This window comes from Thermobia domestica, chromosome 2 (genome assembly GCF_964235325.1).
Source record: "Thermobia domestica chromosome 2, izTheDome1.hap1.1, whole genome shotgun sequence".
NCBI classification, from domain to species: domain Eukaryota; kingdom Metazoa; phylum Arthropoda; class Insecta; order Zygentoma; family Lepismatidae; genus Thermobia; species Thermobia domestica.
Window position 1 is genome coordinate 117,394,587 of NC_137455.1, and position 12,977 is coordinate 117,407,563.

The 12,977-nt window shown below is 36.7% G+C and overlaps 1 protein-coding gene across 4 annotated transcripts in view; it reads left to right on the forward strand.

Moving 5' to 3' along the window:
- Positions 1 to 11,222: 11,222 nt before the first annotated feature.
- Positions 11,223 to 12,977, forward strand: part of LRP1 (LDL receptor protein 1) — a 527,843-nt gene continuing 526,088 nt past the window's right edge. For 3 of the 4 annotated variants that reach the window (XM_081745273.1, XM_081745263.1, XM_081745282.1), the window contains exon 1: positions 11,224 to 11,496. In XM_081745273.1, the coding sequence (XP_081601399.1) occupies positions 11,400 to 11,496 (97 nt within the window). In that variant the 5' untranslated portion in view covers positions 11,224 to 11,399. Of the gene's footprint in view, positions 11,497 to 12,977 lie in introns of all 4 variants that reach the window. The other variant, XM_081745289.1, reaches the window with a different exon arrangement.

Genomic DNA, 12,977 nt, shown 5'->3' on the forward strand with positions numbered 1-12,977 from the left:
GATAATATGCGTACCCGCGGGCAAAAACTACCGAACTTGTCTTCTACTTGGTTAGAGATTCCAGCAGGACAGTAGAATAACGTGTTATTCCAAACGGCAGGCAACTGTCAATCACTTTTGTGTCTAAAACAGCTTGGGATGGAGTGGAATGCAAGCAAAGGACATAAGAGTGTTGTTAAACAGAGACTTTTCGTCTGGATTGCTGAGTAGACAGTTGAGGAGACAAAATGTCACAATGCTTTCTTGGTGACACATGTATGAATTACTAAAAATGTATATTTACAATACTTTTCAACTTATTTATAGAGAAAGTGTCCGTAATAATACCTATAAAGGACAGAAAAGACTGTCCGTGTCCGTACTAGAGAGTGTCCGCTTTAGAGAGGTTTGCCAATATGTTTTATCCTATTACAGTGTTTGGGGATTACAAAATATGTCCGTTAGTAGATATTTCACTGTATATGGAAACTATTCTATATATATATACATACCGTTTCAAAAAGAATATACGTATTACGAAGAATTATTTTGTCCAAACTATCGATCGCTCCACCTCGGCTCGGCTATTAGAGAAACGAATACATAGTTTAGTTTATATTAATAGCTCCTAGATGGCAGTTATCTTTTGTTTTGCTTGGTAACCGTTATATGTTTGCGAAGTGTAATGCCGTGATTACAGTGCAAAGACGTTTCAGGTTGAGGTACCAAATTGATCCTCCGAATGGGTGGAACATTCGCAGATGGTATCAACAGTTTGTAGATACAGGATGTGTATGTAAAGGAAAGAGTCCTGGCCGCCCTCGTGTTCCTGAAGAAAATGTTGCACAAATTCAAACTGTTTTCCAACGTAGTCTTTCAAAATCAACTCGTCGTGCCAGTCAGGAGTTACAAGTGCCGACAAAAACAATTTGGCGTGTTTTGAGACGTCAGTTGGTTATGAAGCTGTACAAGTTACAGCTGTTACAAGCTCTGCGTCCTGATGACAAACGCAAACGTGTGGCATTTTGTAACGAGATTCTGGATGCTATTGACAATGATAACACTTTTGCACAACGCATAATGTTAAGTGATGAAGCGACTTTCCATGTTAATGGTCACGTAAACAAACAAAATGTTCGAATTTGGGACCTACAGAACCCACATGCAGTCATTGAACATGTACGAGTCAATGTGTTTTGTGCGATATCCCGATCATCTGTTTACGGCCCATTCTTCTTTAATGGAAACATGGTTAACAGTCAGCAGTATCAAAACTATGTTACAAAACTGGTTGTTTCCGAGGCTGCACGAAGGCAACTTCATTTTTCAACAAGACGGGGCACCTCCTCACTGAAGTCGCCAAGTGAAAATGAAATCTTTGGGTTTTACGTCCCACGGTTATGCCGATAAGGCTAAAGGAGATGGTGATGGTGAGTAATGAATGAAATGGTGGAATGAAGAAAGTGGGAGGAAACGGGAGAACCCAGAGGAAACCCACGCACACGGTGTTTGTCCACCACAAAGTTCACTTGGCGGAGGCTGGGAGTCGCCAAGTGAGTGAATATCTGAATGAAACTCTACCGAACCGTTGGATTGGTCGTCAAGGAGCTGGCGACTTAGCATGTCTCAGCTGGCCTCCACGGTCATCGGATTTAGCACCCTGTGACTTGTTCCTGGGATATTAAAGAAAACGTTTATGTACCACCACTCCTACGGAACCTGGAAGAGTTGAAGAATCCGTACTGCCGTACTGCCATAACATCAGCGACGCAGGACATGCTTGTCCGAGTATGGGAGGAATTTGAGTATCGATGTGATATTGTTCGTGTCGCTGATGGAGGACATATTGAACATCTGTAATTTGAACTTGAGAGGTTCGTAAATACGTGTGTAAAATTTCATATTCGTATGTCTTAAAGTTTAATAAATATATGCATTCGAAATACGTATATTCTTTTTGAAACTGGGTGTATATAAATTACTTATTAATCAGAGGCAGCCATGAAAGAAATCACACTCACGCTGGTAAAAATTTAAGTTTCATCGCTTCAAACTAAGAGAAGGAAAATTATCTGATGCACTAATTGCAATAGACTCGATTGCTATATTAGGTAAGTTTCAAACGACAAAACTTAAACTTTTACCAGTGTGATTTTTCTCCTGACCCGCCTCTATGTTATTGATGCAAGTTCAATTTCACTGGGGTTACGTAAATGCTCATTCCGTCCCTTAGGGATCACATTTCATAAACTCTATCTAACCGTCAGCCTAGAGTATATGAGAAATATTAATAAAAATTTCAATGTTCTATGCTTAGGGTTGCCATAATTTTTTGATCCAAAATACGGACAAGCCTTAAAACGACGTCACGTCAAAAATACAGTGGTCAAACACAGAATAAATATTTTGAATCTTACCTAAAAGTCACCTTTTTAGGTTATCACACAATTGTTTACTGTAATACTTAAAACATTATTAGAAACCAACATGTTTTATATTTTTCCATTAAGACAAATATAATAAACCATGGTAATAGATTACGTAATTAAATCTAACCAAAAGAGACATGGAATGGAAAAATAAGACTTTTCTTGTAACCTATTTTATTAATGGTAACTAAAATATAAGTTTATGATGAAAATACAATTCTTTTACATTAATTTAGTAACTTCGATATTTGCCTTTATCACACCAGGAGTGCCAAATTAAAAAAAAAAAATAAAAACAAACAAACAAACATTGTATAAAAAATGAAAAAGAAAACTTATTAAATAATTACATTGATACTGTAGTTTTTCGAAATAATTGCATATGTTATAAAATATACCACATTGACTTGAAACCTAGTCTTCCGTTTCAGGCGCTGTTATCGGCTGAAGGAATTCCACTCTCTTTCGCTAAGGCTCTCTCGCTTAGCAGTTGCTGAACCCTTATTGGCTCAGCGCGTGGGTGTGTCGGGGTGTGAGCTTTAGTTCGCATTTTTGCCACGGCTCAAGACATTTTGGCAGCACAATAGTAGGGTCAAGATGTCGAATATCGGGTGATTTCCCAATATCGGATACCGAGAAATATTCCATGTACAGTGCTGCAGCCTAGCGCCTGTTATCGTAACTACAAACCAATCGGTGGGCCATTAGGCGCCTGAGTTATGATATCTCTCGCAACATGTTTATTTATGTGGTGAAGTTTTTTGTGATTTTGATCTTTTGGAATATTTATAATACTGCAGTTGATTGCATTATGTCATCCATAAAGGTAACCTAATCATATTGGGCTTTATGCAGAGTTTTTTGACGCGTGATTAGTACCATACTACAGAGTTCGACTAACATAAGTTTCCTGCAGTAATCATGCCTTTAGTATGATGATAATTATATATCAAAACGACTCTGCATAAGGCGGATTAATACTATAATTATAATATAGGTTAAGAAGAGTAGTTTTAAATTACATGATGTTTTGGTAGTTCGTTTCTGTTTACGTGATGTATATAGTTGAAAGCTGCCAGACGACCAACGTTGTCAATATCGGATAGTACAAAGGTTCCAAATATCAGATATTAGGGAACGGTATTGCTAAAGTAATTCTTCGATTATTACAGATGACAGAAATAGCTTGAAGGAAGAAGTGAGATCCTGAGGCTACGCTAAAGGCTGTTGCTGCCGTCAAGGGAAAGAGAATGGGATTAATCAAGACATCCGAAATATTCAATGGTTTGTTCACAGCCACGTAAACTTGCAAAGGTGGTGAACGATGGATACGATGTATCCAATGTCTTAAATGGCCACACTAATGGGCACACTATGTGCAGGTACTAATCCAAAAACGTGGAAATCCTCTGTTTGTGATTTTTGCCAGTAATTAACTTCCTGGTAGATCCAACTACAGATGAGTAAAACAACGTTTAGTTACAAATAAATCTACACTATTAGAAAGAAGCCGCTTTTGTTGAATAATGTTTAAGTACCAGAAAATCTGCATATTTAGAAAGTTGTCTGTTTGATAGAACAATGTTTATTTAAAAGTAAATCTACATGTTGAAAACGTTTACGACTTTATAGAACAATGTTTAGTTAAGATAAATTTACATATCTACATATTTAGAGAGTAGTCTATTTTCTGGAACAACGTTTAGTTAAATCTACCTATTTTGCAACTTTACGTTTTGTATATGTTTACACCATATAATATAATTAAAATAATGCATAGTCTTCTCCAAATGTGGTTTTCCTTAAATCCTTCTCATTTAATTTCCGTCCGACATTAAGACCCCTTACTATTCGATATTGGGCAACCTTTTTCCGAACTGAAAAAAATGTCTCTTTGTACCAAAGTGTATGCATTTTTCTTTTTTGATATTTCCTTATTGCTTTGAAACTTCCAAATTATAATCTACAAAGATGACAGAATATTTAGAAGAGGCTATATCAATGAAATATCTGTTGGTAAAGTTTTTATTTCTTTTTTTCAAACACTATCCGATATTCGGCACCTTTCCTATACTGTTTATGTACATGAATAAGAACGTACACTATTTTGAGCGGTGATACGGCGCTACGGTGGTTGTGGTCTGTCACGGGGTTTGGATACAAAACCTCGCGGACCAAAACCTCGCCGGGCCAAAACCTCGCCGCCCAAAATCTTGCCGGGCCAGAACCTCGCCTTGCCAAAACCCCGAGTCCCAAAATCTCGTCATACCCAAAATCTCGCCTGGTCAAAACCTCGCGTTCCTGATCTCGGGACACATAATCTTGCCTGGTCTAAACGACGCGGGACCTAATCTCGCCTGGGAAAAAAATGTCGTCAGTATAAAACGTCAAGACGATTTCTTCGATGTAGAATAGCACATAATACCATTAAAATAACGAGAAGAAAATTCTAACGCGTGCTTTGAAAATCTATCTATATATATAAAAGAGAACGCACAAATCCTTTGTTACCTCATCACGCTAATACGGCTGAACCAATTTCTTTTATTTTTGGGGGGTTATTAGGATTTGGACCCTAGATGGTTTTTATCATATCACTTTAATTTTTAATTACCAGTGTCTTGAGATAATTGACCATTCAAGTGTCCATAACGTACAAATCCTTTGTTAGTTCATCATAGGTAAAAATAAACGTATTTATATGCAACCCGCATGACCGTGTCACTCGGCGGGTTAACATAAATGACAGGCGATATAATGTTAACATTTACTGCAATCTACTATGGTTTTTATCATATCACTTGAAAGCGAAAACTTCCGGGGTGACCGCAGCGAAGCGGGGCGGGTTAACATAAATGACAGGCGATATAATGTTAACATTTAATGCAATCTTCTATGGTTTTTATCATATCACTTGAAAGCGAAAAAGTAAAAATTATCTAAGTAACAAAGTTTATTGCGTTCCGGGGTGACCGCAGCGAAGCGGGGTGAACGCTGCTAGTCCTATATAAAATGAAAATGACTATGTTTGTGACATAATACATCTTGATGATGACATCATACCACCCAACATATCTCGATGAAATTTTCAACATAAAACAGGTTCATGCCTGGGATGTATTTTATAATTTCACTTTGACGGCACAACGAAGGAGAGGGGGAGATACATAAAAATAAATAAAACTTGAACCACGAGAGCAATCAGTATCTAATTTGCTACACAGATTAGGTTAGACCCTAAGATGGTTTTTATCATTTCACTTTGACGGGAAGGGGGAGGGGAAGGGGAGACATATAGACATACATAAAGATGAAAGTGGCTGCGCTTGTGACTTAATAACTCTTGAACCACCCGACCGGTCTCGATGAAATTTTCAACATATATGGGGTTTGAGCCTGGGATGCTTTTTATTTCACTTTGACGGTGACCTTAGGAAATTCTAATAAAATCGAATAATATTTATGAAAGTATGAAATAATATCAGAGATTTTACGTCCCTCGATTATGTCTTGTAGGTTAAAGGAAATGTAGATGATCAGGATGAAGGAAATAATGGAATGAAGAAAGTGGAAGGAAACGAGAATACCCACAGCCTTCTATATATGTACCAGACAAGGCTGTGGAATACCCCGAGAAAGCCTACGCACACGATATTTTGCATCATCATATTTTATTATTATTATTATTATTATTATTATTATTATTATTATTATTATTATTATTATTATTATTATTATTATTATTATTATTATTATTATTATTATTATTATTATTATTTAAAATATGGAATTGCATATTAAGAAACTCATTCGGTAAATTTTAAGGAAAGGTTTTATTCGGCAAGGTTTTGGCCACACGAGATTTTGGTCCGCAAGGTTTTGACCAGGCGAGATTTTGGCCCACGAGGTTTTGGCCACACGAGATTTTGGGCGGCGATATTTCGGCCGCGCGATTTGGCCCGTATACCCTGTCACGGTAACAGTATTGCTACCAATAGTCCAGTCAAAGTACGTAAAAAAAGACACTTTACCTTGAACAAATTGCAATAGAAATTAAACATGCGCCAAAATGATGCTGAGAACATTCTAAGCAAACCTGAAAAAGTCCTCAAGAATATTCAATCTGGAAGGTCGTTAAATCCAATATGGCTGTCATTAGTGGTCATCTAAGCCAGACATAATAACGAACGGAATATTTATGTGACTTTGTTACAAAATTACAGGCTCAACATTACTGATAAAAGTTGTTCACCTTTATGTGTCCTTTCGAATGACGCATTGAACATATCTTTAATATATAGGGTGTATCAAAAGTCCCCTGATATAGGGAAACTCTGTTATTATCAGAGTTACAACAAAATGTAAGAGAGTAAATCGTCTCCAAATATGATGTTTTCAATCTAAAGTGAAGGAATTTTTTTAATTGGACGAGCCGTTTATGCTGTACACTCTGCATACGCCCAATGTTAAATGAAAATGCAACGTTGCCCTTCACCGGGAGGTGGATAAATTTTGTAAGAGTATTATAAATGGGGGCATGTTTGAAATGGTAGCTGGCCATCGACACGTTAGCGTAACAGACAGTAACTTCATTCACTTATGTTGTGGGTCCCGGTAGGTGTTAACGTTGCTTTTCATTTAACATTGGGCATATAAAGAGTGTATAGCTCAAACGGCTACACCGATTAAAAAAAATAATAATAATAATCCTTCATTTTAGATTGGAAACATTTGGAGAAGATTTTCCCTCTTACATTTGGTTGTAACTCTGATAACAACAGCGGTACCATATGTCAAGGGACTTTTGAGACACCCTGTATTTTATTCATTATCTACGCATAGTAGATCCTTTATGCTTCTTGTAAGTGTAAATGTAACTCTGTTGTTATTGTTTTCAAATGACTGAATAGTTGAATACTGAAGTGTGACTGATGATTTTAATTTTATTTATCTCAGAAGGAATGCCAAGGAATTCAGAAAGCGAGTGAATTATGTGAATTATGAAAAAAAAAAAAAAACGTCAGGAATACCGAAGGAAGTATGCGAATTTCAGTCAAATTAAGAGGGATACGCAATCTAGAATACCGTCCGATTAAGAGGCATCTGCAAGTATTCTGTGTTCAAATTCGTCAGCATTTCATTTTGCTCTTAACGTTTGTTGTGTGGTGAGCCTGATAGATACGACGGTAAGTGGAATGATCACTGCTTAATTTCACTAAAAGCGAATTCTTTTCAAGAAACAATATTGGGATTATGTGAAGAACGCAATGATGATTGGCTCATGACTGTAAAAAGTCGTATTGAATATGCCAGAGGTTTGTTTGCGGAAGACTCAGTGTACCACACTTTTTGCAGTGTGAATTTTAGAACAGGAAAGGGATTGCAGGAAAGACGAGGAAACGGATGTCATCACATGTATACGAACCGAAGAAGGGTGCTTTCTTTCGAGTAGTTGAGTACTTGGGGATGAACGATGATAGCAGGGAAGGAATCAATATAACTGAACAAAATGGCAGAGTTGTTACTGTCAAAGTGACATTTTCCAGAATTCTTCAATATTTTTTATGAGAAGAACATAAAAAAAAAATATTGTGCAAGAGCAGTTAAGATTAGTGCAAACTGCAGCAAAGATAATAAAATGTACAATAAAGTCCATGGAAACATCAAAATAGTACTACCCTTACACTGACGAGTACAATCTTGAAAGTTCTATGCCATTTTTCCCGAGATGTTAAGAGTATTTGTAAAAGAGATCGCTACATTTGCACACACTGAAACCAAAATTGCTTCCTTGGGTCAGTGTATAATGGAGTTAGCTCGACCAAAACTGATGCAACCTCCGCTACAGGTTGGTTTGGGCTTACAGATGCACCACGCTTTTGGTTCCCGCTTTCTATTGCACACCCTGTACCGTCACTGGTATTGTGTTTCATATTTTGTGGTGCTATATCTTTTCTGATGTTCTCCTCATACAACTCTTGAAGGATTCTAGCAGATGTCTCTTTGAAAGTAACAACTATACTTCATCATTTATTTCAGTTGTGGTGATTCCTTCCTCAAATAATTCCAATAGTTTACCTTTCATGTATCTGACAGAGTACGCTTGCTTTTCTGAATAGCACAGCTCCTGTTCCATAACATATAATAAATCTCATATGGTAACCTCCTATCATCGTTCATCCCCAAACACTCAACTACTCACAACAAAGCATCGTTTCTTTCAATGTGCATAGGCATGCCTTTTTCTTCGGTTCGTATTTACCTAATGACATCCACTTCCTCGTCTTTCCAGGTATCCCCCTTCCTATTATAAAATTTACACTGGAAGTAGTACGGTACGCTGCGTCTTCCGCAAACAAATCTCTGGCATATTCAATACGACTTTTTACAGTCATAAGCCAATCATCATTGCATTCTTCACATAATCTCAATATTGTTTCTTGAAAAGAATTCGCTTTTAGTGAAATTAAGCAGTGATCATTCCACTTACCGTCGTATCTATCAGGCTCACCACACAACAAACGTTAAGAGCAAAATGAAATGCTGACGAATTTGAACACAGAATACTTGCAGATGCCTCTTAATCGGACGGTATTCTAGATTGCGTATCCCTTTTAATTTGACTGAAATTCGCATACTTCCTTCGGTATTCCTGACGTTTTTTTTTTTTTTTTTTTTTTTATAATTCACATAATTCACTCGCTTTCTGAATTCCTTGGCATTCCTTCTGAGATAAATAAAATTAAAATCATCAGTCACACTTCAGTATTCAACTATTCAGTCATTTGAAAACAATAACAACAGAGTTACATTTACACTTACAAGAAGCATAAAGGATCTACTATGTGTAGATAATGAATAAAATACAGGGTGTCTCAAAAGTCCCTTGACATATGGTACCGCTGTTGTTATCAGAGTTACATCCAAATGTAAGAGGGAAAATCTCCAAATGTTTCCAATCTAAAATGAAGGATTATTTTTTTTTTAATCGGTGTACCCGTTTGAGCTATACACTCTTTATATGCCCAATGTTAAATGAAAAGCAACGTTAACACCTACCGGGACAAACAACAGAAGTGAATGAAGTTACTGTCTGTTATGCTAACGTGTCGATGGCCAGCTACCATTTCAAACATGCCCCCATTTATAATACTCTTACAAAATTTATCCACCTCCCGGTGAAGGGCAACGTTGCATTTTCATTTAACATTGGGCGTATGCAGAGTGTACAGCATAAACGGCTCGTCCAATTTTAAAAAAAATCCTTCACTTTAGATTGAAAACATCATATTTGGAGACGGTCTACTCTCTTACATTTTGTTGTAACTCTGATAATAACAGAGTTTCCCTATATCAGGGGACTTTTGATACACCCTATATATTAAAGATATGTTCAATGCGTCATTCGAAAGGACACATAAAGGTGAACAACTTTTATCAGTAATGTTGAGCCTGTAATTTTGTAACAAAGTCACATAAATATTCCGTTCGTTATTATGTCTGGCTTAGATGACCACTAATGGCAGCCATATTGGATTTAACGACCTTCCAGATTGAATATTCTTGAGGACTTTTTCAGGTTTGTTTAGAATGTTTTCAGCATCATTTTGGCGCATGTTTAATTTCTATTGCAATTTGTTCAAGGTCAATCCTTATCTTGACTGCTCTACAACGTCAGTAATAAAAACTGAATTTCGCCCCAGATTTTAGCGATTCCCGACTCGGGAATTTCCGGGTAGCTGCAAAATTTTCAAATAGGGATATTTTCTTATTTCATGCTTTGTAGGATATGGACAGGGACATAGACCCCAAAATACAAACAATCCGTACAAAATACGGACGTATGGCAACCCTATATGCTTAATAGTTTTGGAGGTCCGCGGGCACGTTCCGTAACGGTTTGCGTCAACGCATCGCATTTAGTTTGTGATAATCGGCATAGTAGTTAGGTCTATAATGATTTTTACACGTTTTGCGTTTCGTTGCTGTACGCAGAATTTTGCGAAAACTAGGACGGAATGATTCCTCTAGAGCAGTACTATTCAGCCTTTTTTTCTCGGGTACCCCTAGATACAGTTCGCCATCCAATTATGCACCCCTGAAGCCGTTTAAAAGAAATTAACTTCTTAAACTTAATACACATGTTCTGTTGATTAAAGGGGGGGCAAATAGAGACCCACCTAAAGGGCAATCAGTGTGCAAATCAAAAGACTAATTAGAGGGGAATAAAATGCACATTCGAAAAAATGACAGTGGTAGAGCGTTCACCTCTGGTGTTTGGGGTCCCGGGTTCGATCCCAGCCTCCGCCAAGTGAACTTTGTGGTGGACAAACACCGTGTGCGTGGGTTTTCTCGGGATTCTCCCGTTTCCTCCCACTTTCTTCATTCCACCATTTCATTCATCACTCATCATCACCGTCTCCTTTAGCCTAAGCGGCATAACCGTGGGACGTAAAACTCAAAGATTTCATTTCATTTCGAAAAAATGAACATGGGAAATTTCAAAACATATGGAAGACATCCAATTCTACTGGGAAGGATTAATGAGATGACTGAAAGATTAATGAGATGCACCTGTTAATGAGATGACTGAATTGTTTATTTTAAAAGGTATGATGTGTGACTTCGTGAGTGTGAATTCTGTCTTCAAACCTATTGATGCAATTCCAATGATATTCCTACCATATGTAAGGAAGAATTCAATTCCAGACGTTTGGCAAAATATGAAGCATCTAGAAAGTTTAATGGTCTTTGGTAGCTAAGCTTCAACAGATTCACCGCTACGCGGCGTTGCTGAGCAAAACAAGCTCTGCGGGATGTGAGTTGATTTCGCTTTCTTCCAGTAAGCGCAAGTGGTGTTCAACACGAGAATAGTGGCTTTATGTAGTTCTCGCGCGGTGAGTGAACTAAGTCGGAAAGTGTACAATTATGCATATGTGCTAATGATTCCATAAAAGTGGACCGTACGCATTTTTCCGGTATAATATAACCATGATGGTTGTGCAAGATAGTGTTTTAAAATTATGTTTTTTACTTCTGTTTGCGTGTATTTCGCATGTGTGTGCATCGGACGAAGGACGCACCTCTGGTGAGTTTTCATTCGCCCCCAAATTAAGTTGATTTTCAAAATACAATTAAATTTTATTCTTCGTAGAAACAAATTTCTTCGTACACCACGTTAATGATTGAAGACAAATATATATATTTTTTTATTATTTAAGAAATTTTATTATAAGTTTAGAAAGAATATCTAGATTGTTAGAAATTGAACTGGCATTAGACCCAGTTCCAATAATTTACTACACTTTATTCACATTACTGGAACATAATAATCTTTCATATCAGAGATTTGAGACAGAATGATTTCCATGCTGTTGGAAGTGTACACTATACGAGATAAAATATTCACTGTACATTTTACGGTAATTATAATTTTGGAATTATTTGGAATGATTTTTTTTTTTAAATATCAAAACGTGAAACGTAAGGTGTATAAACAGGTGGGGGATCGCTCAATTATTTTTTTCTTTCTTTTGGTTAATTATTTTATTTTGTTTTTCTTTTGATGCTTTATTTATGGGATATGTAAACAAGATTGAAAATAAAATTTAGATGTAAAATCCCGAAACGGCGTAAACATTTTATCGTATATCAGTACGTCATTTCATTCTTATTTATGATATTAGCCAAGTGATTATTTGTGTTGCGCGCAGGTAGCGAAGCTTAGTGTTGTGTTGATGCCGCTAACAAGATATAATCATGTGATATAGTTGGAGATTTTCTTTACAGCATCAAACATTAATCTTATATTTTCGAATACTGTATTACAGGTTCTGGTTTATATGTTCAGTCTTTGATCTGAGACTAAAACAAGGTACTCCCAGTTTTAGTATTTCCCGTCCCAAGAATCTATTATTTCCCCAACCCCCCCCAAAAAAAAAGTAGTACGGGAGACGGAAGGTGGTTGAGCGAAAAACTACGATAACTTGCTTTGTGTACTAGATTCCGTTCAATCAATTGAGAGTCTTTAAAGGCTTAATTATGGTATAATTAATGGACAACTTCCCCATTAAAAAAAAAAAAGTAATGGGCGCAACCTCCGCCCTAAAACCCACCTGTAGGTACCCCTGTCCAATGGAACTTTATGCCTGATTTTCCGCATCAGGGATGTGCATCTCATTTTATTACGGACTTGAATGATTAGGGTGTTCTTACCTTGGTAGCTCTGTTGAAAGAACCTTTTGATAAAACGTCTACTTTATTTATATATTTTATAACTTTAGTTATCGTTTAACTGCATTGAAGGGTCTTTTTTATTTTATTTTATTTTTTTAAATATTATCCTTCTAACCTGGCTGTGATGAATAACTTTCTCCACTATTTATATAGACTATTTCTGATGTTTACTTAATATATATATTTAATCAGGGATGTACGGGTCCGGACCTCCCGGAAATTGAATATAACTTATTTTATTTATTTATTTATTTATTTTATGAATTTTAGTAAGATTTGACATTTTGAACCTGGACTCCCCGAAATAAATTCCTGCGAACGTCTGTGTATTTT